Below are 27945 nucleotides of genomic sequence, written 5' to 3'. Positions count from 1 at the left end.
CATGACTGACCCGTTTCATTTATGCAGGAATTCATTTTGGCGCACACTCTGACCAAAGCAACAGTCTTCTAAGAGGCAACTTGGTGAGTTGGTTTTTTTAAAAATCATATAAAAACAGTTTTGCATGTCATAGCTGAAGTCTGGCAATGTTTGTATTTATACATTAAGAATAATTTAGTCTAGTTTATTAGGATTTATCAAATATGACTTATAGCCTTTTCATGGGATTTCTCTCATCGGCACTAAAGCTCTAAAACACACCAGCAGTGTTAGCAGTTGTGTTGTATAGTATGTGTATTTATTGTCTGTGTCTGTGTAGTTGTATAGTATGTGTATTTATTGTCTGTGTTGTGTAGTTGTATAGTATGTGTATTTATTGTCTGTGTATGTGTTGTGTATGTGTAGTTGTATAGTATGTGTATTTATTGTCTGTGTAGTTGTATAGTATGTGTATTTATTGTCTGTGTAGTTGTATAGTATGTGTATTTATTGTATAGTATGTGTATTTATTGTCTGTGTAGTTGTATAGTATGTGTATTTATTGTCTGTGTAGTTGTATAGTATGTGTATTTATTGTCTGTGTCTGTGTAGTTGTATAGTATGTGTATTTATTGTCTGTGTAGTTGTATAGTATGTGTATTTATTGTCTGTGTTGTATAGTATGTGTATTTATTGTCTGTGTAGTTGTATAGTATGTGTATTTATTGTCTGTGTATTTATTGTCTGTGTAGTTGTATAGTATGTGTATTTATTGTCTGTGTAGTTGTATAGTAGTTGTATAGTATGTGTATTTATGTATTTGTCTGTGTAGTTGTATAGTATGTGTATTTATTGTCTGTGTAGTTGTATAGTATGTGTATTTATTGTCTGTGTAGTTGTATAGTATGTGTATTTATTGTCTGTGTAGTTGTATAGTATGTGTATTTATTGTCTGTGTAGTTGTATAGTGTATTTATTGTCTGTGTAGTTGTATAGTATGTGTATTTATTGTCTGTGTAGTTGTATAGTATGTGTATTTATTGTCTGTGTAGTTGTATAGTATGTGTATTTATTGTCTGTGTAGTTGTATAGTATGTGTATTTATTGTCTGTGTAGTTGTATAGTATGTGTATTTATTGTCTGTGTCTGTGTAGTTGAGCTGCTGCAACACTTGAATTTCCCCCATGGGGATCAATAAAGGAATATAATAATAATAGTCACATGGTGGTAGAATATCCCCACAGAAGTCTCCATGACGTCACAGCTGCGCGTCGCCTCTATTCGCAGTATTACGGTACCAACCCGGAAGTACCTGGAGCTTGGCTGGCATCACGTGTGTCGTGTGGTGCTGCTGCTGCTGCTGTTGTTGTGCTTTAGGACATGTCTTTTCGTATTGTTTCTAAAGAGGCACTGGCTGGATCCATCACACTAGGAGCTGCTTTGGTCGCTGGGTATTTCTTGGGTAAGAGAGAAGGTGTTGGAGCCCAGAGAGTGTGTGTGTGTGTGTGTGTGTGTGTGTGTGTGTGTGTGTGTGTGTGTGTGTGTGTGTGTGTGTGTGTGTGTGTGTGTGTGTGTGTAAACAACTAGAGGGCAGTCCCCATTCTCTGTTTGTTTTGGAGGTTTTATACAGAGTTGGTGGTTTCAGATGATCTGCACAGAGGAGGAGAAACTCATTTATATTTTTTTTGTCAGTTTTCACAAGTAGAATAAAAGTCAAATATGGTTTCAAACTGATTTAAAGTTGTGATTGAAAGTCTAGCCCCGTTACAGTGACAGAAGTTTTCGATGTTGCTCTGAGTTTATGTCGTCTTGAATCAAGTGGAATCCCTTTTTCACAAATGTGACAGAGAAAAATGACCAATTGGGCATTAGATATTCTCTCTGTGATAATAATATACTACAATCATTGTGGCTTCCCTTGTACTTTTAACTGGGGGGGTTAATTTAAAGAGGGTATAATTTAAGTGATGCATTCATGGTTTTGAATGAGTAACCTAAGTATTTGTCTTGCCTAATGCTACCTTTAAAAAAACCCTTTTAGCTAAGATTACATCATTCACCGGTTAAGCAATAAATTGTGTGCATATAGTATTTAATTAGTAGAAAGGAATACATAAGCACATGTATAAATACTAATGTAGTTATTAGTAGTTGAACTACAAAGTATGCATGATCATGTAAAATCCTATTTTCACCTCATACAGTACAGTATGTTTGTATGGTGTAATGTATTGTACTGGAGAAACTGCCTCAGCTGATTGCAGCTGTGTGCAGCACTATTCAAATAAAAGGTTTATAGAGTCGTACAAACAAAACCCAGTACAGACCCGGCCGGTACAAAGTCCCCCTCTACTCATTCATTCCCTTTCCCTTCCAGCCTCTATTGACCCTCATAATGGTAAACAAAACTGCAAAGCCTTTAAAAAACAAACAAAAACGGAGATTCAGTGATGTACAAAGAGAGAAAACGTAGAGAAACAAAAACCTAGTCTAGACTGATTCAGATTTCGCTCAAGATGTCGAGCTATATTTTCTTACAATTTCCAGTCTTCATTTCTTTACCTCGATCTGTGGCTGCCAATGCAATAATTTCATTTCCCCATGGAGATAATTTAGGTTTTATCTAATCTAAATCAAATAACTTCTGTACATTAACTAGACCAGACTACAGTTTCCTGAAAGATGTATAAACTGGATGGTCGAATGGCATCATCGTGCACTTAAGATCCTTATAATTGCTTCATTGTTCATGTTTTGCCTCAGGGAAAAGGAAATCTTCCAGAATGAGCATCTCAAAAAGTCACTCCGGGGGAAAAGACGACCCGCTGCTGCAGTATGTTCTCAATAACTCCATGAGGGAGCATCCGGTCCTGAAGAAACTCAGACTGGTAAGCACGTCTTGGTGTCCAGAATACAGATGTGCTCTGGCATAATAAAGCCTTCAATTTCATGAGATGTAATCATGTTTCACAGAGTAAATTGTGGAACGAACGCAAATGTTTTCCGCTCACTGCTTTCAGAGGACGATGGAACACTCCTGGAACATCATGATGGTCGCCTGTGAGCAGTCGCAGTTCATGGCCAATATGGCAAAACTCATCAAAACCAAGAAAGCCTTAGAGATCGGTAAGGGCCTCGGACTCAACATCACATCTAGTCTCTGAAACATGTACGCCTCAAATCACTGAGATTCAACAATCCTTAACCTGTTCAGACACTACGAGTACCTATACATGCACACAAGAGGCCGAGTTTCTAGGAGAAATCAGGTTGTGCAGCAGGTCAGTAATTACGGTAGACTTCTCCCCTACCCCTATGAGGTATGCTAGTTGTTTTAAGTGCATTAGTGACATAATTGTGTTTTTGGCAGAGCGTTTTGACTGACAGAGAGAGGACAGGCTCTGCAGTAAGAGACACCGTTTATGCTTACAAGGCAAATTTTATAGATAACTTGCTAAAATGTTCAGCGGGAGGAACTGAACTAGTCAGATTTATAGAGGTTGATAAGTTTCAGTTGTAGCCTGACTTTGAATTCTAGAGTAGTTAGTCCTATTGTTTTTTTTTTGGTACTTGGAAGTATGTTTATATACGTATTAAATTACTATAATATATGCATTTATTTTGAACAGACACACCTTTATTGCACTTAGGTTATGATGCCCTTGTACAATATATATGTTTATATATATGCACCTGTACACTATATATGTTTATAGTGTACAGGTGCATATATAGATGTTTTATGTTTTCATCTTGATACTTTTTTGTTTTGTTGTGCATTTTGTCAGTTTTATGCTCTGGAGCTGAGGAACTGTGATCTAATTTTGAAAGTATTTTTGTTGCCTTTCGAAATGAAAAACAAAACACTTGAAACAAATTATACTGAAGACGAGGGCGCGTCACTGTGTAAAGACTTCTCCTTTCATCGTGCTACAGTGCTGTCACGGCTATAAATTTCTTGTCTGAAATCTCTTGTCAGGCACATGCACACATTTAAAAAGCTGATTAGAAACCTGGCTACACTTACATGTGGCCAAGAAACCAGCTTTTCCCACAAGAAATCTAGCTGGGCAAATCAGGTTTCTCTATTCCCCATCACGTCTACAGTAAACAGGTCTCTTGGAGGATCTTAATGAAATCAGATTTCTTCAGAAAGCTGACCGTAACTCGCTTTCTTAAGTGCATGCAAGAACACTGCCTGTGCAAAACCAGAATTTTTTTGTCTTTACTCCAAAAAATGTCCAGTGTGTTTGCCTTTTCTATAAAGTACCGCAGGAATGAGTCCTACATCCCGGAAAATGAGTTCTTTATCGAAGTCAATGCGTTTTTCTACAATGGATATTTGGTAAAATGCCTGAAATAAGAAATGTGGTTAAAACCATCTTGAGAGCTTTAAACATTTTGTTATACGATATAAAATACATCAGTAAATACTCTACTTTTTGAATTTTTACATGTCTTTAAAAAGGTGATGCATTCACATTACAAAAATCATAAAAGTCATTTTTAAGTATCATAAACTTGAGGTTGCCACAGAACTTATTTTCTGCAATAATCCAAAATCTAAGTGAAAAATCTCTTTGGCTCTTTGTCGAGAGAACCAGTGCAAGACTAACTTGGGGGGGGGTTTGCCTACAAAAATACAACTTCACTGCACACACTCTGTTGTCATCCATCATGCTGATTCTAGTGTCCTTTCATTGCAGGAGTCTACACAGGTTACAACACACTGAGCATTGCACTGACTTTGCCTGACGATGGAGTTCTGGTGGCATGCGACATCAGTGAAGACTACACCAACATCGGCAAACCCTTCTGGAAAGAGGTACCGCTCTCATCTATGTTGAAGCATTTGTCAAAACAATGTGTTATAATAGAGTTCAGCCAGTATATAGTGTGTAATACTACTGCATTGTTACCATATTGCAAAGTGCTGACCAGTGCAGAGGATTTTCATACGTCACAGGTAATAGACGTACTGCAGCTTTGTTTGAAGCAAGTCGGTGCATTTGCATGAAGTGAAGACTTCAGTGTCTGTCAGTCTTTTGTGTAAAAAGATGACTACTGGACAAGTCTGCCAAGTGTTTTATTAATCATAAAACTAATTATCGCTAAAATGATTTGCATGAGCGCCGCCTTCAGAACTTCATTTTATGACTTTCAAGTTTATTCTGATTGGTCACAGTTAATAAACGCAGACCTCGACTTTCCAAGCACACAGCATGTTGAACTACTGCTCATTACTGGGCTAAGATTGTTTTTGTATTATTATAAATCAGTTAAGATGCTTGTTCATAAATTTCCTGAAATTCATAAGTAATTGGATTTTTTTTATCTTGTGAACAACATGTCAACCTACAGTCAGCTGTATCTAGGATTATATTGTCATATCTTATTTGACTCATCCAGAGTCAAAATAAGCAAAACCGGGTTATAGTATATATTATCATGCATGTAAAAACACTCATAAAAGATGTGCAGCAATACATTATTTCTCATCTGTCATCAGACAACGTATCTGCTTCAATTTTACTTACTTATGAAAATATTCTTGTTTCTTTTCCTTTACAGGCTGGAGTCGAGCAAAAAATTGACCTGCGCATACAGCCAGCACTGAAAACTCTGGGTACGGCAATACATCTCTTTCTCTTAACTTCTTGTTCTACATTTGCCAGATGTACAATGTCCTGATGCAAAAGTAGTTGCCTGAAATTTTTCTGAAATAACACATTGCAATTGGTTTGACATAATTAACTTTTTTCAAAAAGTTAAAACTGTGATATTCCACAATTTATTATCCCACAAATGCAACACAAAGCCCCATAGAAAAGCTCAGGGAAGCTGCCTTGCATTGCTCTTAAACGAGCTTAGGCGGTTTACAACTACTAATAACTACATTATAAACCGCTTAGTGCTGATCCACAGAGTCACTTATCTTGCAGGAACAGAAACAAACTGCTTTAAAGCACCTCAGATAAAGCTTGAATCTCATTGTTGCCCCTTGTGGCCGCTGGGGGAATAACACATTCAATATATTGGCTCTCACCAATCGTCACAGTGGGTGATTTAATGAATGAGTCCATTAATGCGTGGCGGATCACAATTAGGAGAAGAAGAAGCCCTAATGAGAGTAGAAAAATGACTTGGACAAGCCACACAAAGGTGAAATTCATGCTTTATGTCAAGTGTTTTCAAAAAGTTAAATTCTTTGATAATTAAAAGAATTTAACTAACTTTACATTTTAAGTGACAAAAACACACATTGTTTATTGCCAACTGAGTTCCCTGATTTGTAAAATCTGACAGGTGACATCAATTTACCTAATTAGCTACCATGAGGCACAACAATCAGCTCCAACTTCAGCTGCGTTTTTACACAGGTTTGTGGTAACTTACCTGGGGTCCAGGTGACCCGCCCGAGAAATCCGTCCACAGAAACATCATTAAGCATTACAGCTCAGCCTCTGAAGTTCTGTCCACTTGAGTAAACGCTGCCTAAAGGGCAGAGTCGTGGGTCACATGACTCTGTTTGCGCGTGTAAGTGACACACACACACACACACACACACTTGCATAACTAACCACTGCCAGTATATAGAATTAGTGGAATTCCTGCCAATTTAAATAAATTCCAATAAAAGTAATTTCATAAAAAAATTAAATAACTCCTTATTTAATCAAATGATATCATCATAGATTTGCTTTAATGTTTTGATTGGTGATTGTTTCATAAAACTACTATAAAGTTATTTTGTTTTTTAGACGATTTTTTCAGATTTATAAAATGAATTCATATTTTCTTCAATGGGTTAATATTAAAAAAACTAAAATGACCTTATTTCACTGTATTAGATATATAAAATATAAGACCGTCTTTCCGAATTTGTTTCTTATTTAGCAGTGGGAAGACTGTTGACCAGAAGGATAAAGATGTAAGGGGACGGATCCAGTACATTAAATATAACCTGAAGTATAATTTACCTCTGGAAAGTTTTTTTAAATGACCTTATTTCACTGTATTAGATATATAAAATATGAAATTAGTTTCTCATCTAGCAGTGGGAATCCTGTTGACCAGAAGGAGATAGATGTTGGTTGACAGATACAGTACATTATAATGTAGAGGTTAAATATATAACCTGAAGTATAATTTACCTCTCTGTTCCTTTTATTTCCATCCAGATGATCTCTTGTCAGATGGCCAGGCTGAAACATTTGACTTTGTCTTCATTGATGCAGACAAAGTTGGCTACGACAACTACTACGAAAAGTCTCTGCAGTTGTTGAGGAAAGGGGGAATTATTGCGATCGACAATGTAAGGGCTACGTCCAAGATACGTTTGAGTTTTTGCATTAGGATATTTAAAAGAGCTTATCATCCCAACTTTTTTCCCCCGGTTCTCCAGGTGCTGTGGGGGGGAAAGGTGTTGAATCCGTCCCCTGATGATGAAGACACTGTGGCCATCGACAAGCTGAACAAGAAGTTGCACCGAGATGCTCGAGTCAACCTGAGCATGCTCACAGTGGGAGATGGGCTGACACTAGCTATCAAATTATAGGAGAGATGTCTGCTAAGTGCAAAGATTCATGGGCTTTGGAAGGCAACTATGGGATACTGATTATGTCCTTTTTTTAAGTTAGGTCAACTTTTATATGAAAAATGTGATGGTAGCTGAAACAGGTATTACCCTCTGGGCTCATGTTACTACAGGTTGGGGGATCTCCTGGCAGAAATAGAATATAGTATTGATTAATATGTTTTGATTAGTGTAATATCCCTTGAAACTAAGAATCATTGTGGTAGCATAGTACTGCTAGTCGCCATCTGACATCCGTTGCTTGACAACGTTACCATGGTGAGGATGGCATCTGAGCGACGCGAACAACGTTACATTACATTACAGTCATTTAGCAGACGCTTTTATCCAAAGCGACTTACAGGAAGTGTATTCAACATAGGTATTCAAGAGAACTACTAGTCACCAGAAGTCATAAGTGCATCACAACGTTACCATTTTTTTGCACTTGGCGGCTCACGTAAACCGCAACCTTGGAAAAGGATGACTGAGTTACAATCTGTAATATCTTTACTTGTTTTACACTTACAAGGAAAATTTGATTAAAAATAAAACACTATCCATGCCATTTGTTTTTGTAGTGCATCATTATATAACCAAACTGATTTCATATCATTCTCAATGCTGTGTAATAATATTGTTGTTGAATTACAGGAGAGAATAAAGGTTGATTTCAGGACTTTATTGCAAAGGTTAGACTCACGCCAACACACAAATCGCTTCCTGATTAGTGTCACAGTCCTCAGAAATGGGAAGAAAAGTGGATGAATCACTCTGATATTCTTTCACTCAAGTCACACGGAGGAAAATAAAAACCCATTTAGCATCGTCTTGCAGCTGAGAAGCAGGTATTTAAAGGTAGCGGAGGTCTCAAACTCATCACCCAGCACAATTAAGCCTCTCTAGAAAGATAAGTGAAGACGAGCCACTAATTTGGCTTCGATCTTGATAAGCATATTTTGTTGGAGTAAACCTTCAAACGGGTAGAACATCACCACTAAAATACAAATAATATGTGCAAATAAGACAGAGGAGAAAGAGCTTGAATAAAGATATAATCTACTGTGCAAATTAACAGCTCAGATTTACATTCTACATTATCACACTTCAGCAAAATAACAAGGTTTTGTTTTTCTGAAACCATTCCTGGACCTGTGGCACCCAGAGGAGGGTTGATCCTATCACTATTGAGGATAAACTGGCAGAAGAAGTAACTGATTAATTCATGTGATTGAAACATGTCTAGTTACTGTCACAACAACAAAAAGGGAGGCTGATGGAATGGTTTCCATTTTAACAGTGCTTGAGAACTGGGATTCTTTTTTTTGTTTTGGCTTCACCTCTTTTAAATATCTGTTGCTGACCAGAGGGGAACACAAAGGATCAGATTCAGCTGCTATTTCTCTCCTTCCTTTGAGGCGGCAGAGCAGATCCTCATGCCTCCAACTCCAGGCCCAGACCAACTTTGTGACCACCAGCATTGATGTTCTTCCCATCCACCAGTGCAGAGAGGACTAGTTTCATACCTGAAATACAACAATTCATATAGGTTATTTTTCTTTGTTACTGAAAAAAAACAAAACTATTGTGTTTTCAATTGTATATTAGAGGAGAAATTGTTCTTACCAGGCCGGAGAGTCTGGGTGTATCCAATTCCTACCAAGCTGGCATTATTCACCTTTGCCTGGAGAAAAAGCACTTAATCATTAAAGCAGCATTCAGAGTGTACATGTAGTAAAGCCTGCAAGGCTACACAAACTTCTATATCTGTTATTTTAAAGTGGCAATAGCGGTTCCCAGTGGTGTTATTGTTGGTGCGGCTTTCGCAAAGACAACCAGAGCGCTACTGTTATCCTCAGAGCCCACTACTAGCTGCAGATTCAGCAACTTACTCTGACCATCACGGAAAAAGCAAGAATATATATTCAAATATGTTACATTGTATTTATTCTCAATGTTGCAGTCCATGGCCCTTCTGCCAACGGCACAGGAAGTCTCCCTTTCCTCTTTTCAGACAGGCTCTTCTTTACCCCAACTGACACAACCACTAAGCTTTATGCAAGAAAATACACACAATGCAACATCGCAGAAATGCAAATGAGCGTATCTGACGAATGGTGGCGAAATTTGGAGCTAGTGCTAGCTACTTTAATTGGGAAAGAGTCGCACAGGATATACTGCATTCTGTTTTCCACAGTTACTTTGGTTGTTCCACTGCTATTTGCGCTAATGGGAATAGTAACTGCAAATAACTTTTTACTCTTTGATAACTGGGGATAGATATTAGTGAAAATTAAAGAGCTACCCTCTTCCTGTTTTGGTTGAGCAACGATTGATGATCTTCCTTTGGCCCGTAAATTGAGCCATTATTTTCCAGGGAGCGAGGCTTATAGGGAATTGATCTAAACCATGATGGTGCCATTGTTCTAAAGCCATTACATGCAATGATGTTCAATCAACTTTTACATCATAATGATAAGTTAAAAAGGGAAATACTTGATTATCATTTAAATATACTGGATGTACTTAAAATCTAAGTAAGCAAGATCATCCTTGCAAACCCTAATCCCTTGTTACTTGGCCTGTGGCCTACTTTCCAACAAAATGTTACAATACTGTACATTTTCTGTGACACCCTGTTGACACACATGGGGGGAGGGAACAAAACTTCCTTGAGGGAGGTAAAAAGAAAATAGGGAGAAATAAAAGACACTTACTGATATAGAGGCACTGGAGTCTAACTGGTATTTTGCAGCAATTCCAAAGCGAGTGCCGTTGCTGCCTGCAGTCCAGGCAAGATTCACAGCAGTCTCCAGTTGGTCGTTAACCTTCTGGTAAATAGAGCCACCAAACTCGGAACCATCATTTCTGAGAGAAAAAAAAAAGAAAAGAAGAGCAACATCGCATGTCAGTGACATCTGACATACTACATGAACACGCTAATTGTGTTACTCTACAGTGCAGTTACTCATTTCGCTTGGTTTCAAATACTTGATGCTGAAACGTACATATTGGTGTGGAGCTGGAAGTCTCCGGTCTTGTAACCAACCGAAAAGTTACTCTGAGTCATCTTTGATTTGGCCGAGTCAAAGGTCATCTGGTAGCCGGCCAGCCAGCCCTCGTAGCCGGCTACTCCTGCTCCATGGATCGTAGGACCAGCAAAATCTAAATCTACATCAACACCGACATTAAGGTATTCCCTTTTGTACGCAGTCTTGACCTTGCCGCTCTTCTTGCTGTTAAATTAAAAAATAAAATGAAATGTGAGGAAGAGTAGTCAGATGTATGTGCTTTATACAATGATAGCATGCTGTGATTTTACGATTAACATTGAAAAAATTGTAGCTTACCCGGTGTTTGGTGAAAATGTAGTGTCAAATGTAAGTTTCAGCCCTTTGGTGATCTAAAGAAGATGATTCCATCAGTCACACTGCATTTACAGCTGTTGCATTAAGTGGGATTATAAGTAACAGAGCAGGGATTTTATTTTACCTGATCCTCAACACAAATTTCTGTTCCAAGTGTGTTTTCCGTGGTCCACTTCTCTGTGAATGTCAGCCCATACTCAGCCCACTTGTACTTGGTCTCCAGGGTTCCGGTGACCTTGCTGGTGTCAACGTTGGATAAGCCAGACGTTTTAAACTCCTAGAGGTAAAAACAAGAGGGAATTGATCATACTACATACAGCTTTCTTTAAGACACTTTTATTTACTTTATTAGGAAGATTCTGTCTCGTTTTCTTTTAATTGAATTATAGGCCTTAGTTTTATTGTGCTAGAAATATTTGTATTAATGATAAAGATAGCTATTCGTTTCCCATATTAGTTCAATGTTTCTGCATGTTGAAAATATCCTACAAAAATTGAGAATAAATATTTTTGAAATGATATTAAAATGTACGTTGATGATTTATTTTCTTTTTTAAAGAAGTAGGGGTACTATTAACAGATAACTGATAACATTATATCTGTTATAACCTGAAATCAGCTGATAATACCTGCAATGCACTTCTGTATATTCAAAGTAACAGCTATACTCACCACTCCACTTGAAGACTTTGTCTTCACATCAAGTTTAACCAGTCCAAAACCTGCATAGAAAATGAAAGTAAGGAACTACTTAATGGGGTTCAAATGCATTTCAAACAACCGGCCTATCCTCTGAGGGTGAATAAATAAACACTCATAAAATTGGCTTTAATCTTGCTTCTAGTTACCATATCCCTTATTGAATATGTCCTTTGCTGATTTTCCAAGGTCTGCATATGTTGGAGGAACTGCCATTTTTCCTGCAAAAAAAAGGACATTTCAGAGAGTGAAAAATGGTGAAAAACTTAAACATGTGAACAGAAAAGTAAGAAAATAATATCTAAAAGGGCAGAAATGATAACATTTTTGCTCCTCTGCATTTTTGCTGGGTATTTGGATATTATAGCCACCTTGGGGGGGATTTACATTCTATCATTTCAAAAATGAAGTCATGGGGGTATTTGGGTGGGGCAATTTTTTAGACTTAGATAACTTAAAATGAAGTGCTTTCGTGTCAACATTAAAAAAAAATAAAGGATTATATTCTATACTATAAAACTACAAAACTTGACATTACTTAAAAAATGTTTGGTTAGAGCTTTAGAACAATATGTATTTACTTGTTATGTTTAAATATTGCTTAAACTCCACCATCACATAATCTTATTTAACAGTTATAACAGCCTGTCACGCCTTAAAATGTGTGCATTGTGAAACACCTGCACCCCTCAAGGTTAGACAGCCAGGACTGCCTGCTGACAGCAACCAGGAACTCCATGAACAGTGAGGACTAAAGGTGCGACAGCATAATGTCGTTTTCTTTAGCTTTACTATTATAATTAGGCAATATAATTTGATAATATAACTGCACGTCCTGTTACTCACCGACTTGTAACGTTGTCGATTACGTGCTGTCAACTTGTGAGGGTGGAAAAGCGGCTGAAAAAGCGACAGGAACCGGTTTAAGGACGATATGGAGGAGACACCGCAACAAACACCCTCCTGACCTCGGCGCCGAAGGACCCCCAGATGTAGTCGTCTATCGTGCGCCTGTCTGAAATAGGAACGAGATGATTAATTATTTTTTTTAAATCCTCGGTCAGTTAAAGGTGTATTTTTATTGTCTGGTGTGAAAGGGAGACGTAATACTTGTCATTTGCAAAAGTCGCTCATTTTTTACGTGGCAATTGTTTGCTGCCAGGCACTCCGGCAGGTGGGAAGACACCTATATCACCATGGCAACCAATATGCTAATGTCGATACAGGATATGACGTGTAGTGAGCTTTAATATATTATTATTATTATTATTATTATTATTATTATTATTATTATTATTATTATTATTATTATTATTATTATTAAAAAAATGTCAGGGAAATATTATTATTATTATTATTATTATTATTATTATTATTATCCAATTGCCTTAAAAAATGTCAGGGAAATATACAAAAAAATAAAATATCCAACATTAAACACAAACATAAGATAAGATAAGATAAGATAAAATAAGATAAAATAAGATAATCCTTTATTAGTCCCGCAGTCCTATTATTATCCAATTGCCTTAAAAAATGTCAGGGAAATATACAAAAAAATAAAATATCCAACATTAAACACAAACATAAGATAAGATAAGATAAGATAAGATAAGATAAAATAAGATAGATAGTATATTATATATACAGACAGAAACTATTATAACTATTGTATTGCACAGTGTATTTGTATTGCAGAGGTTTTTAGTGTCATGTGGTCTACTATATAATTAATATATATATAACACTAACAGCTTTATATTATTGTCATAATTTATTTATTTATTAAGATTATTTGACAAGGACTACATATAATAAACATACATTTCAGTGCATACAATGTGATGCAATCTACAAAGATATAGATAAAAAAATTATATTCATCCCCAGTCCCAAGGCAGGTGAATAATAAGAGGCCACAAGTCGCATAGACTTTACATACAACAAGCATAATAAAAATGCAGTTGACTATGTATATAGTCACAGGATGCATTTACAGTTCTTGTTTGTTTTATTATAGTTAATAAGAGTTCATGATAATATTATTAATCAGTCAGTTACTGTCAAACTAACCAAAAGTTAGCCTAGGTGTCAGTCCACAGATCTTCTTATGTAGCTATCATAAATTATGTGGGGCTATCCTAGTATATCAACACCATTAATAAAGAAAACTAAATCTTAGTCTATTTCAGTGTTTGTAAAATACAAGTAAGTCTTTGTTGCTCAGTGTTTGTCCTTATATAATGAACAGCTAATGTATTTTTTGTGTATACAAGAATGTATGAGAATATAAGAAACTGGTCTTTGATTTCTCACTCTTTAATGATTGAAATGACTGAACGAGACATGAAACGAGTAAGGCTGCTTTGCGTCAGCAAATGAACACAACAGCATCATTCCTCAATGAAAGGATTAGTTGTAGAGTGTCAACTCCATCTAGAATAACCATGTTTCCAACAGGCTGCACTGAGAGCAGCTCTCTTACTACAGTGGCAGGTTTCACTCAATGAAATGTAGAGGCCACTCTGAAATCAACATTACACTTAAAAAGCACATTGTGTTTCAAATAAATACATAGTCAAGAGCAACTGTAAACATATTTCTTCATGTGCATGTTGCTGTAACATTGTATATGAAATATAAAAATACCTATTCACTGTTACAAAATGAAATAAATTAATATAAACAAATACATACAAATTTAAGGATCCTTTTTAAGAACTATTACTACAAGTTAATGTCAAAGGATTATTAGAATTTACACCGCATGATGATAATAAAAAGAAAAACACTATACATCTATCAAACAGTAAACATGAAATATTTGGGACATTTCTACACGGAGAAACCTATCATAACACTCAAGGTTATTGGCAATTGGAATTATACTTAAGACAACTGGAAATTAATCTTTGATTCCATGTATTGGCTGATAATGACATTATCATCCTTTACTGTATCAATCAATGAGCAATGAATTGCTCTGTCAACATTAAGTAACACTGACGAAACCTAAGCATTATTTCAAGGAATAAAAAAGACTTTCAAACAATGGCAGAGAAGTAGCATCTGTTTCTCAAAATGATGAACATTTTGCAATACAGAAAACAGCGTAATGTAGATTATACATATTGCTTTAACAGTGGTCCGTAGGTTTATATTTTGAGAACAGTGGTCTTAAGAGTTAAGTTTTGATAACAGTGGTCCTTAAGAGTTTACAAAAGGGGAAGTAAGAAAAAACTTTCAGTCAAGAATCCAGATCCAAACCTTGAAATGAACAGGTATTTTAATTGAACAGAAAATGGCAAACTACTGTGAAGGATTAGGGACACTGCTGCCTGAGAATTGTTTGATGTGGCTTCCTTTTATCATCTGCTATCCAAATACTCCAACAGGCTTACACTTAAGTTCTAAGGATAGGAGGTACTTAAAAATGAAGTTGATGCTACATACAATGATATCCCTTTAGAGGAGACATAAGCAACCAATAAACATCTCCACTGTGCTCACTTTTCAAAATCAAGCAAAGAATGTTGGGGGCTTTTTAAGAAACTCTGTATGATTTTGTTCATCTAAAAATGGGGACAGGGGGAAGAATGTTTGAAGATAAATCCCAGAATATAAGAAGGTATGGCTCTGTGTATCCCATCAGGCCTCGGTGCTAACAGGATCACAACAGTAGTCTTTTTGTGGATGAAGACATCACACACGGACTCAGTTGGCAACTTGACAAAGCAGACTAAACAGCACGGGCTAGGAAGTGTCTGACAGTACCGCGGCTGTTCATTATCCAATAAGCCTCCTAAAGACGGCCGGTCTATTGAAGGGCCAACAGTACTCGTTGGGGACGGGGCCGTTGACGTTGCACTCAAAGAAGGAGAACATGGGAAACCAGATGCGCGCTCGTCGACTCTGCTGGTAGGCCCGGGTGTTGGCTAGAGTGTGGTAGTACAGGAAGAGTCTGGTCGTGATGTAGAACGCTATGAACACGTCGATGGAGTAGTGTTCATGTGCGGCCAAGATAAAGAAGATGCCGAAAAGGTTCAAGACCCAGGACAACGTGTGGATGAAGTTCCAGCTCCGTGGGGTGTCTGTAAGAAGAAAGAACAGTTTAGGATACATTTAGCAAATTAGCTATAATGTTGTGGTTTTTTTGGAGTTTTACTACGCCATCTAGAAATCTGTCCCATCCTGAGATGACAGACCATTTCTGTCAGAGGAAAGTTTTTATTTCAGCTGCAATACCAGTGAAGGACACTGGATGGCAACAAGGAGAAAATAGTGCCAAATATGGTTACAGTGTTTCTTCCTCAGCCTCTGTCATCCTCATGATTTAGTTCTTCAACCATCTGATGTCAAAGCTGTTAATAACGGCTCATAATTCATCAGGTTGAATTTCAAAAACTAAAATAATATTTGAGGATTTTAGAAAGACTGCACATTTTGCAACACGTTAACTTTAAATACAATATGTTCAATTCAGACATTCAACCAAAATGAGGAAGCTGAGTTATTACAGATTCATTTAAAGTAAACTGAAATCAATCACTAGCTCTGTTCCCCACTGAATGTAACACAAAATAACAAAAATGAGCTCAAACTTAAAAGCTACTCACACTCTGTGACAAAGAAGTTGAGCAAGGTAATGACCACGGTGTGGCCGCTGAACATGTAGTCACCACATGTGTGCACTCCTGTCAGGGTCATCCCAAAACCGCTCCAGATGGCCACGGCTCGCTGCAGTTTGGCCCACATGTCCCCGTACATCTAGAGGAAGGGAAGAAAGGAAACTATCAGTGCTGTGATCTTTCAAAAAGAGCCAGAAAATCAGTGTTTAGGATATGTAGTAAATTCATTACACATTACCTTTCCTGAGCATTGCAGGTGCTGTCCTGGCACAGACAGGGAGGTGACAAACATGGTGATACAGCGGAGCATGAACACCGTCCCCATGAGGCTGCACATGCGCCGCAAAAGGATGGACCTACAAGACATGAGAAACAGCTCACTTCTAATGCACTGATTTTAGGGAGAGAAACACCGAATTAAAAATTCTTGGTCGATTCAGTTTTCCGATTTTTTAAGAGTCTGACATGCTGATTCTGATTATTCCATCTTTCTTAGACCTATAATTAACAGGATACACAAACATTTTTGTAAATTGTATTTCATGGAAAAATTGACTATTAAATCATTTACATTTTCTCAAAAATTTGCATTCATTTGCATTTCCTGTGGTGACAACATTGCAGTGATGTGAACACTGTCAGGACTCTACCTGTGTTTATGGAGCAGCAGAACCAACAACCATATATTACAGAGGATCACCCCACATGCCTCAGCCATGGCAAAGGCCCATGGTATTCTGGGAACACTGTTGAAAGAAGACAAAAAGAGAGATTAGTACTGAAATGAAAAGTCCATTGAACAAAAAGCTAATTGATAACTATTTTTGGTAATCTTTCAATCATATTGTCAATAAAAATAAAACTCTGAACATTCTCTGGTCCAATTTCTTAAATGTGAGGATTTGCTGCTTTTATCTGTTTTACATCATTGTATGTTGAATATCTTTTGGTTTTGGACTGTTAGCTGGACAAAACTAACAATTTTCAGTTTTTTAAATATATCTCATAGCCTAAACAATCCACCAAAAAAAGAGATTAATCAATTATGACATCATTAGTTAAATCACGAGTTAACCATTAGACTCAGCCCTTAAAAAGTCCATTGGAACATATTTTGGGTTAGTTAAGGCTGAAATATTTCATATAGGTTCTAATGTCTATTTTCAAAGTTGCATGACTGATTTTAAATAGTAAAATATGGACTCACTACATTTACTGTAACATGCTTCTACATGTTATATCATGCCAAAGAGAAGCCACTAAAATCAGCTCTCCTAAACATTTTTTAAAGACATTCCATGAAAAGCTCAAATCTGGTCATAAACAAGTCACACTATGAAGTAGGTCACTTAAAAAAAACACTCAAAAGGTCTCATTGAACCAAAGCTAGCCCATCAGGAATATGTGAGGATAATAATAGAAGCATGCTACAAGGAAGTAGGGCGGTTATAATATCCACCATCTGGTATGATATTCTGATATATATATTTTATTTATTTATTTACTCTCTATTTGGTATTTCAGAGTTGACAGATGTTTTATGATGGCTAAGCAGTGCACCAGGTCAGGAAAATAGCAGGAGTGTTAGTCATAGATGTCACAGACCCACCTGTCTAGGAAAATATCTGGCAGTGGAGGATATGTGCGCATGTCAGGCACCCTCTCATGCACTATGACCATGACAAAGGACGTGAACCCAAACACAAAGACCACATAGATGGAGCTAAGCACTGTCTTCCAGTACTCTGGATCGAGGCGCCTCGTCTGCTGCTTGTACTTCCCATTGGTGTACTGGTGATACTCCTCTCCTACTGGTGCTGTGTCAGTGCTGTCACAGTCTCTGCCCGAGTCTCCATTACACAGCCAGTCCATACTGCCTCCGGAGCTTGTAGGGGAGTGGCCATCAAAGGGAAGACCCAGCTCCTCCAACAGGTCAATGTTCTGTTTCTGTAGTTTGCGGATGGACACCATCAGCCGCTTGATGTCCCCCAGCACCTTGAGCTCCAGAGGTGGCGAGCGGAGGTCATATTCGCTGAGGGCGAGCAGACTGGTGCCGTCCAGTCGGTGCTTGTTGCACAGCAGGTCCACATATTCACAGAAGCCCTCCTCCCTCAGCCACTTGGCGACATGTTTGGGCGTCCAGCGACGGACGCTCAGCTGGTTCATTTCCTCCTCACTCTGAAGGCTGGAGAAAAAGGACATTAGTATCAGTTCCTCATTGTCTTCCTCACCAACAAACAAAGACATCTTAAGGAAAAGTTAGCTCTCTTTCGCATTCTTTATTTCCACTGAATCAGCAATACTAATTCCAAACACAAATGCAACATAGACAGAAAATAGCTTCACTTTGGCACAAAACTAAGTGACAAAGTTGAAGTCAATCCCTGAGGAGTCACATGGGCAAGCTGAGCATTCACAACTTGAGCAAATATTGCAAAAGATTTGATAAGATAAGCTTGCACACACACTCTAAAAATGTATATCAAGGAGCACACATAGAACAAAAAGTGACTTTAACACTTTTGCAATAGCTGTAAATGGATTACGACATTACATTACATTACAGTCATTTAGCAGACGCTTTTATCCAAAGCGACTTACAATAAGTGTATTCAACATAGGTATTCAAGAGAACTACTAGTCACCAGAAGTCATAAGTGCATCTCCTTTCTTAAACAAGCATCTTAAAGCATAAACCAGAGCAAAAGTATAGTGCAGAAACAAACTAATACGAATACAATAAGTGCAACAAACAATACAATAAGTGCAACAAACTAATACCAATGCAATAAGTGCAACAAACTAATACAATAAGTGCAACAAACTAATACGAATACAATAAGTGCAACAAACTAATACCAATGCAATAAGTGCAACAAACTATATTGCAACAAACTAATACCAATGCAATAAGTGCAACAAACTAATACCAATGCAATAAGTGCAACAAACTAATACCAATGCAATAAGTGCTGAGAGGAAGGCTCAGGGTAGTACTTCTTGAAGAGGTGAGTTTTCAGCCTCTCCTCAATCTAATTATGAGCCCAACAATCCTGTAAACTAATCTGAAGAATCCTTGTTTAGGCTTAACTTCTGTGTCAGTGGATGCAAACTCTGACTCTTAAGTTTGACCCCAGGATGACCAGTATATCCCCTGTGTGTTACAGCCACCCACCACCTGCACCACCCACATCACTGCCATCATAAAGGTGGAGCAAAGGAGCCACTAACTACCCTCCACTGTTAAGACCACTGGTGTTTTGATGGTGTATGTAACCACAGTCATCCCTGAGGTGCAGCCAAAAGCATATTCTCATGCATCACTACAACTCCTCCCATGCAGGCTAATTTCTGCCTGGCTAACCTTAGCTAGCATGCTACCAGCTAGCTAGCTAGCTTGGATCAATGCGTGTCCCAGCAGGCTCACTCACCCTCAGAGAGGTCACAGAAGACGCGACGGAGACGTGTTTGTTCAGCTATCTGGCTACATGACACCTGACAATAATCTGGGTAAATCGTATTAAGAGTAGCTTCAATAAGACGTGCTTGCTGGAGATCATGTCGCCTCCCCGGTTAGCATGCTGGTGACAACACAAGGCTGTAATGTGCAGAGTAGCTGCGCACGACGAAACCAGCTGCAAAGGAGGGCCTGGTTGAAGCTGCAGCAACAGCGACACCTGCTGGTGATAAGAGGGTACTGCTGTTTTTCTGCAATATTTTTATTAAGATAAGATAAATTATTATTATATTCCTTTATTGATCAAGTGTTGCAGCAGCTCAACTACACAGACACAGACAATAAATACACATACTATACAACTACACAGACAATAAATACACATACTATACAACTACACAGACAATAAATACACATACTATACAACTACACATACTATACAACTACACAGACAATAAATACAATACTATACAATACAGACAATAAATACATACTATACAACTACACAGACACAGACAATAAATACACATACTATACAACTATACAGACACAGACAATAAATACACATACTATACAACTACACAGACAATAAATACACATACTATACAACTACAGACACAGACAATAAATACACATATAAATACACATACTATACAACTACACAGACAATAAATATACAACTACACAGACACAGACAATAAATACACATACACAGACAGACAATAAATACACATACTATACAACTACACAGACACAGACAATACACATACTATACAACTACACAGACACAGAAATACACATACTATACAACTACACAGACACAGACAATAAATACACATACTATACAACTACACAGACACAGACAATAAATACACATACTATACAAAGATAAGATAAGATAAGATAAGATAAGATAATCCTTTATTAGTCCCGCAGCGGGGAAATTTGCAGGCTTACAGCAGCATAGAGTAAAGTGCACATAAGAGACATAGTAAAAGAAAGACAAGATAAAAATAAAAAATGAAAAATAAAAAAAAACAAGTATTATAAATAAGCAATAAAAACAGTAGAAAAACACAATAACTGAAATATAATATTTACAGACAGAAAAAACTATTTTAACTATTATTGCACAGTGTATTGTATTGCACATGTCATGTGTCATGTGGTCTGCTGGGAGCAGAGCTGGTTGTGCAGCCTGACAGCAGCAGGAAGGAAGGACCTGCGGTACCTCTCCTTCACACACCGGGGGTGAAGCAGCCGGTGGCTGAAGGAGCTGCACAGAGCTGCCAGGGTGTCCTGCATGGGGTGGGAGGTGTTGTTCATCAGGGATGACAGCTTGGCCATCATCCTCCTGTCTCCCACCACCTCCACCGTATCCAGTGGACACCCCAGCACACTGCTGGCCTTCCTGACAAGCTTGGTCTTTTATTCTATTATATTCCTTTATTGATAGATACATAGAAACAGATAATAAATACAACATATTATACAATAAAATGTACAGTATATCCACATGGGGGGGCTGGTCAGCATGATGACAGACTGTGGTCTCCGCTGTTGTTGTACAGTCTGATGGCAATTATTGTTAGGAATAAAGAAATTAAGTCATGCCTCAAAATACCCCCAAAGTATAGCTAAACATTAATAAATAGAGCTTTGAGGTTGATCAACATTTGGATTATAGGTCACTGATTTAATTATAGGCTAAGGACACCTGTCCTTGTCAGTACCAATGTGAATGTGGCATAGCCTCAGCAGAGTTTTAAAATAAATGTCGGGAGAAGAAATCATACAAATGGGTTGTGTCGGAGTAGTATTTGTTATGTAGGCAACTACAACAAGATTCATGCAGTGAATTATGGACACTCTACAGCAAAGTAATGCAGTTTCCCCTGCGACTCCATCAGTGAAAGACTTGGTGAGGGTTTTGTATGGAGGTAAAAGATTTGGAAATCATGTGGATGAAGTTTGGCCTAACCTATTCATTGGTGACATGTAAGTGGTTGACAATGCTATTGACAGCTTATTAAATAAAAGACAAGATTGTTTCCTTCTTATGGGTTTCTTGTTATGATGCCTGTTTCCTTTGTCCACAGGTCAGTGGCCAATGATCGCTACAGTCTGTGGAAGCTGGGAGTCACTCATGTACTGAATGCAGCTCATGGGAGGATGCACTGTCAGGGGAGTCATGACTTCTATGGCTTTACTGTGGATTATCATGGCGTGCCTGCAGATGACTCACCGTCCTTTGACCTCTCTCGCTATTTCTTTCCCTCTGCTGAGTATATTCAGAGTGCACTTGAAACGGCTGGTGGTAAATACCCATCGTGTTGCGTTATTGTCAGTTTTATCTCTAAGGAAGTCACTCATCTTATCCAGAGTAAACTCCCAGTATCAACTCATGCTTTAGGTTCATTGTTTTCTTCTTCTTCTTCTTCTTCTTCTTCTTCTTCTTCTTCTTCTTCTTCTTCTTCTTCTTCTTCTTCTTCTTCTTCTTCTTCTTCACTAGCTCGTGTGTTTGTCCACTGTGCAGTCGGAGTAAGCAGATCTGCCACCCTCGTCCTGGCCTACCTAATGATCCACCACCATTACACCCTGCTAGAGGCCATCAATAAGGTCAAAGAGCGCAGATGGATTTTCCCAAACAGAGGATTCCTCAAACAGCTTTGTGCTTTGGATATAAAACTACGCAAGACATCATGAGTAACCCTCTGCACGTCAAAACCAATTGATTTTCTAAATTGCAGAAGCCGAAATGCCTGTTTAAAATTAAGAACTCAGTGTCTACAAGTGTAGGGAGATACTGTACTTTGACTTTAATCAGTTTGTTTCAAGAATGGTATTGAGTCCATTGACCTTGGTGCTGTGTTTAAGCTGGTTCACTGGATATTGATACTTATATTAGTAGGAGATCAATGTAATCAACACACCATTGAGCAGAATCTTTTTTAAGACTGAATATGAGACAAAATGACTCATTTAACCTTTGTTCTATTTTGAAGAAAATTTACATCCACTACATTGTGTTGTGTATTCACTTTAAAACATCGTGGACAATCAATAGATGGTTTATAACACAGTATAATCTGGTTGCAAGTAGAGTTAAGTACGTTTAAAGTGATTATCAATATAATTGTCAACAGGTATATCTCACCATATGAAGCATCCAATACTGGTGTGTAAAAAGAGAATGAATGCTTGACTTCATAGCAGCTTTAATCAGATATAATGTGTCTTTATGAGTTTTGACATGTTAATTAACAATTTTAAACACATAGTTAATGGTTTATTGCAGGCTTTAAGGTTTGTTCAAGTGCGTAATAAAGTCTCATCATAGTATTGCAATATTATCTTTATCATTAATTCTTTTGGCCACAATAATCGTGTGGTGAAAATCTGATATAGTGACCATCTTAGTATCATCATCATCATTAAGATTAGGAGTTGACAAATACATTATCATTTTAAAGATAAAATAATGGATTCAGTATTCTCCAACACTATTAGATTTTGAAACAGCTGTTACCCCATAATGTTGGAAGATAAAAATGATTTCGAAAATGTATTCAATTTTACAGTTAAATGAACATCTACATCTACTGCTAATACTAAAGATGGATTAAATGCAGAGATCAAATTCCATTAAAGTAATTTTGTATTTCTGTTTCAATATGTATATGACAAATGAATGTAATGTTACGTTTTTTAATCTTTGTGATTTATACTTAATTCTCAAATTTAATCCCCCATTGTATTTCTCTTTCAGTGTTACCTACCAAATATTTATCTAATATGTCAGTTGCACTGGGGTAAAAACTTGTAGTCATGACATCATCATTTCTAAAATGATGGACACGACCCTACCAACAGATACTTAAGACCATGAAAAAACAGTAATCATCGTATGCTTGTTCAATAGCCTTATGTTGCTATTGTCAAGTAGCTAACTGCCAAGATTATTTCATCTGCTTTTCATAATTTACACATTGTTTACATACTCAGTGGAATGTACAATAACTGCAAATGTTCCTGCAAATGTCTTTTTTCCCCCTGCATTTTACACAAGTACTGTCAGTTTCATTGTCCTCACTACTTCTGTCTTGTTGTTCCAGTGGTAGACTGGATTTCTGACTATTTTATGTCATGAGGTCAAATGCTGAAAAGGCTTTTATGCTCAGGATCTTTTATAAGAAACTTGGTCCTTGAAACCTGACAATCTGCCTTTGCTCTGCTGGTGGAGAGTAGAATATGAGAGAGTTCAGATTCTCATGGTCCTTTACATCTTAATGTGAAATTCATTGAATAATTCTACATTTTATTCAATATTTCTTATAAATGCTTGTGTTAACAGCATCTCTAATACAAAATGTATGCAGTATCAACTGAGGCCTTTAACCTGCACCAGGGTCACACATTCACCAGCAGGTATGGATTTTATTTTCATGTACACATCAGGTGAGATTTGGTCCTGCAACACACACACACACACACACACACACACACACACACACACACACACACACACACACACACACACACACACACACACACACACACACACACACACACACACACACACACACCTCTGTAGATGAATCAATAAGCAGAAGCGGCACTTTAAATAATCAATCAATAACTGTCTCCAGGTCGAGATGAGGCGGAGACATTTATCGACTGATTTTGTATAAAACATCAGTACTGGCTTTTCACAACACATCATTGCGTCCACGTTTTACCTACACGTTCACAGCGCTGAATGAAGAGAGGTCATTACATTTCATGGAGGTTAATAATGCTTTTTCTTCCATTTAAAAGCTGGAATTGGTGAAATTGACCTACAACATAACAGACGGGTTAAAAGAGACACTTCCAGCAGTGTGAGGGCTGTTTGATGTTATGTGCAGGCGAGGGCAAAGCTTAATTTTTTTTCCCTTTTAAGCCAATTTGCTTTAAAATATATTTATATCAGAGAACAAAACTAGCTGCATGAAGCTGTTTCAGCATATCTGTTCTATAAATGCTGCATTAAAGTGGACTTTTCTGTCATCCAGTATAAGCAACGCACTTAATTATTTTGTCCGTAATGGCATCCAATTATCACTACTTTATGCAATTATTCATCTCTGTTTGAGGCTTATTAAATTAGAGTCCCACAGCGCTGTGAAAAGCAGAGCTTGGCTGCTCTGTTTGTTGTCCTGCCCTCTGCACGAGTAAGACTACACGCTGGGTTAAGCACTAAATTGGGTAACTGTCCAGTGACAGCAGATAAACACCTGCTCGTACAGATCATCCTGAGCCGGAGTTGACGGGAAATGCTTTCATACAACAAACATTTGAACTAGTAATCAATCCAAGACGGGGCATTTGGACCTAAAATGGCAGACTCTAAAGGCAAGAGAAAGGAATATCTAAGTGTGAAGGATCTGCAGAAGGTTTTGGACTCGTGCAAACTACATCTCAGACAAGTCGATGAGGTCTGGCCAAACATATACATTGGGAATGTGTAAGTATACTTTTTATTTCAGACTAAATGAGTTTGCCTCGCAGGGACATGTGAAACCTGTTACTTGTAATGTTAAACAGTCATGACCTTTCACATAAACCTCGTAGATGTTTGTTATTCTGGTATACAAATATGGTGCTATGATGCTTAGCCTTCAAATACGTCTTGAAATGCTTTCTGTCTCTTTGTCTTGCTAGGGCAGTAGCCCAAAACAAGACTACCTTGCTGAAATTAGGTATAACTCATGTATTAAACGCTGCTCACTCCAAACGGGGCAGCATAGGGAACCAAAGCTTTTATGGCAACGGCTTTGTGTATTGTGGCATTCCAGCAGATGACTCAACATACTTTGATCTGGATGTTTACTTCCAGACTGCAGCTGATTTCATTCACAGAGCTCTGAAGTCACCTGATGGTAAGACTCCTCTTCTTTTCACATTCATATTTCTTTTAATAGTTTTAACAGTTTTAATTAACTGCAAAAAGATGGTATTTTTTTTCAAATTCCTGCACATTACATGTCTTATTTCACATTTTAACTCTATGCTGCTTAATAAACCCGTCTACTCAAATTCTCCCACCATGCCATCCTTTCAGTGTCACCTATCACCACAATGTAACACAACTTGTAAAGGTATGTAAGTGTATTTTCAGCAGTATTAATAAAGGTCTTACCTTGCAGAATTTAAATCTATAATTTACCATAGCTCCCTTCAAAGAAGCTATCAAGCAGAGGACTAGTTAGGATTAAAGAGACAGTCGGGCCGAGGCTGCATAGGGACCTTAAACAAACAAAGGCGATGAATTTTGGGTGCTATTTATAGCTCACAGCAAGAAAAAAGAAAGACCACACACAGCATGAGGCGGGCAGTCATGTATGATATTAATAAGACTGAGGCCTCTCTCTAATCCTTCCTTCACACCCTCTCTCTCCCTTCATCTTGTCTGTTCTTCAGGGAAAGTTCTGGTGCACTGCATCATGGGAATGAGCCGGTCATCGACCTTGGTGTTAGCGTACCTCATGATCCACCGTCAACTCCCGCTCAAACAGGCTTTGCAGAAATTGATCCAGAAGAGAGCCATCTACCCCAACAGGAATTTCCTGGCTTTGTTGTTGGATCTGGATCTGCAGCTGACAAGAAAGAAGAAAACATGTCAGATCCTGTAATCAAGAGAAGTTTAGACTTTTCAGCCACAAAGCAGTGCGATGTCTAGAGATGGTGATGCCAGTCAGTCTGAACATCTTTTCAACTTCTGGCTGAATTTCCGTGAGACCCAGCTTTACTTTGAGAGTAACAGCTAAGATATCATGTTAGCAAAAAAAAAAACAAGAAGAATGGGAAAAATGCATACTTTTAAGCATTTCATTAGTAAGTTTAATGCATATTAACATGCTAAATGTTAATGGAAAGATGCAAAATGCAGAATCCTCTCAGCACATACTGCCTTCTTCAAGTTATTTGCAATACTAGCGTGTTACACCAACATGTTAGCATGCTAAGTATGCACATGTTAACATGCTAATATAACAAACATAACTTGCTAAATATTAGCAAATGAAAATATTAATGTTATGATAATTGTAGGCTTTTGTAGGCTTACTGTTTCATGCTAACAGCATGGTAACATCAAGTAAGCTAGTTGTTAATATGCATTGAAGCATGATGCTAGTATGTTAACACGCTAACAAATGTTAGCAGTAACATCGTAGTAACAACATGGCCTACTCTATGGTGCCACCCTCAGGCTGAGCTTTGTTTACCTAGCTAGCGGAAAAGGTGAATCGCAAAGTTGTCTCTCAATTCAAATCAAATTTTGTTTGGTTCTGGTTTGTAATAAGCTGCATTCTCTTTCACCATGGTTAAGGACATTTCATGTTTTTTTATGTTTTTGGATGTAGGGATCATAAAAACAAAGAACGTCTTAACTAAAAGTCGCTTTGTAAACAATGCAATGTGACGTGAAAACAGAGACAAGACTGAACAATGAATGTCAATGATAAGGAGATTTTATGAATATTTGTGTCTTTCAGTTACCTGTGTTCTTTTCTTTAGCACCTCACTTATTACAGCAGAATGGACCAAATGTCTTGTGGAAAATGTTTTTGCAAAGCATTATTTTTTGGGAAACTCAGAAACGATGACTCAGAAAAGATAAATGATGTTTCTGCAAGTTTACAATCAAACCCCAAATGGGAACAAATCCACCGCATCAGTCTTTAACAAGATCAGTGTTCAATTATTTTGGTTTTGTTCGTCAAGCTAGTTGAGCTGATCATCACTTTACATCAAAAGGTTTCAGATCTTTTGTTGGTAAATTAAATCATCTGTAGCAATATTAGAGGTCAGACACAAAAAGGTACACACATGCATCTATAAATAACTATAAATAACTATAAATAGTGTTTGACAGCAATGACTCCTTCCTACCATTATTTGTATTTCTGAAGTCAGAAGTTAAATTTCAATATAGGCTATGGGTTTCAGCTATTGATATTTAATTTGGTTACAAGAAAAAAAAGAATGCACTTAACACGATTAATAGAAATGTTTGTATTGTACATATATACATATACATGATCTTCTTTCTTCTTGTGTATGTTTTTTTTTACATACTACTTTTGTTTTAGCTAAGATTGAGTATGCCTGAATCAGCTTTTCTGTTTTATTCACTAAGTGAAGTCCTGACTTGAGCAAACGTCCAGGTGTTGATTTAAACACATTTCACTGTGG

The 27945-nt window shown here is 37.5% G+C and overlaps 4 protein-coding genes across 6 annotated transcripts; 2 read left to right on the top strand and 2 right to left on the bottom strand.

Annotated features, from left to right (window-relative positions):
- The first annotated feature begins 7 nt into the window (after window positions 1–7).
- On the top strand, window positions 8–8125 carry LOC129091019 (catechol O-methyltransferase domain-containing protein 1-like). Of its 2 annotated transcripts, XM_054598432.1 has the most exons (8): window positions 39–83; window positions 1267–1441; window positions 2743–2867; window positions 3000–3105; window positions 4686–4804; window positions 5551–5605; window positions 7161–7294; window positions 7385–8125. In XM_054598432.1, exons 2-8 carry the CDS (start codon window positions 1360–1362, stop codon window positions 7535–7537), a joined length of 774 nt encoding a protein of 257 aa, XP_054454407.1. In that variant the 5' UTR covers window positions 39–83; window positions 1267–1359; the 3' UTR covers window positions 7538–8125. The 2 variants fall into 2 exon arrangements, with proteins under 2 accessions (XP_054454409.1, XP_054454407.1); XM_054598434.1 differs by lacking the exon at window positions 1267–1441 and having other exon boundaries at window positions 8–83.
- A 97-nt stretch (window positions 8126–8222) lies between these two features.
- On the bottom strand, window positions 8223–12601 carry LOC129091018 (voltage-dependent anion-selective channel protein 2-like). Of its 2 annotated transcripts, XM_054598430.1 has the most exons (9): window positions 12469–12601; window positions 11772–11843; window positions 11596–11645; window positions 11048–11200; window positions 10906–10958; window positions 10564–10791; window positions 10273–10423; window positions 9182–9239; window positions 8223–9081 (listed from the first exon to the last, which is right to left on the bottom strand). In XM_054598430.1, exons 2-9 carry the CDS (start codon window positions 11836–11838, stop codon window positions 8990–8992), a joined length of 852 nt encoding a protein of 283 aa, XP_054454405.1. In that variant the 5' UTR covers window positions 11839–11843; window positions 12469–12601; the 3' UTR covers window positions 8223–8989. The 2 variants fall into 2 exon arrangements, with proteins under 2 accessions (XP_054454405.1, XP_054454406.1); XM_054598431.1 differs by lacking the exon at window positions 12469–12601 and having other exon boundaries at window positions 11738–11819.
- Window positions 12602–13930: 1329 nt separating this feature from the next.
- On the bottom strand, window positions 13931–19863 carry LOC129091448 (sphingomyelin synthase-related protein 1-like). The gene is made up of 6 exons (XM_054599072.1): window positions 19682–19863; window positions 17860–18435; window positions 16901–16996; window positions 16489–16606; window positions 16239–16389; window positions 13931–15713 (listed from the first exon to the last, which is right to left on the bottom strand). Exons 2-6 carry the CDS (start codon window positions 18414–18416, stop codon window positions 15409–15411), a joined length of 1227 nt encoding a protein of 408 aa, XP_054455047.1. The 5' UTR covers window positions 18417–18435; window positions 19682–19863; the 3' UTR covers window positions 13931–15408.
- Window positions 19864–21568: 1705 nt separating this feature from the next.
- On the top strand, window positions 21569–26580 carry LOC129091816 (dual specificity phosphatase 29-like). The gene is made up of 6 exons (XM_054599512.1): window positions 21569–21705; window positions 21807–22024; window positions 22220–22407; window positions 25062–25213; window positions 25411–25628; window positions 26170–26580. The coding sequence occupies exons 1-6, from the start codon at window positions 21569–21571 to the stop codon at window positions 26379–26381; spliced, it is 1125 nt and encodes a 374-aa protein (XP_054455487.1). The 3' UTR covers window positions 26382–26580.
- The last annotated feature ends 1365 nt before the right edge of the window (window positions 26581–27945 follow it).

The sequence above is a fragment of the Anoplopoma fimbria genome, chromosome 5, assembly GCF_027596085.1.
Source record: "Anoplopoma fimbria isolate UVic2021 breed Golden Eagle Sablefish chromosome 5, Afim_UVic_2022, whole genome shotgun sequence".
Lineage (NCBI taxonomy): Eukaryota > Metazoa > Chordata > Actinopteri > Perciformes > Anoplopomatidae > Anoplopoma > Anoplopoma fimbria.
The sequence above is the reverse complement of the archived record's forward strand: the minus strand, read 5'-3'. Positions and strand labels throughout refer to the sequence as shown.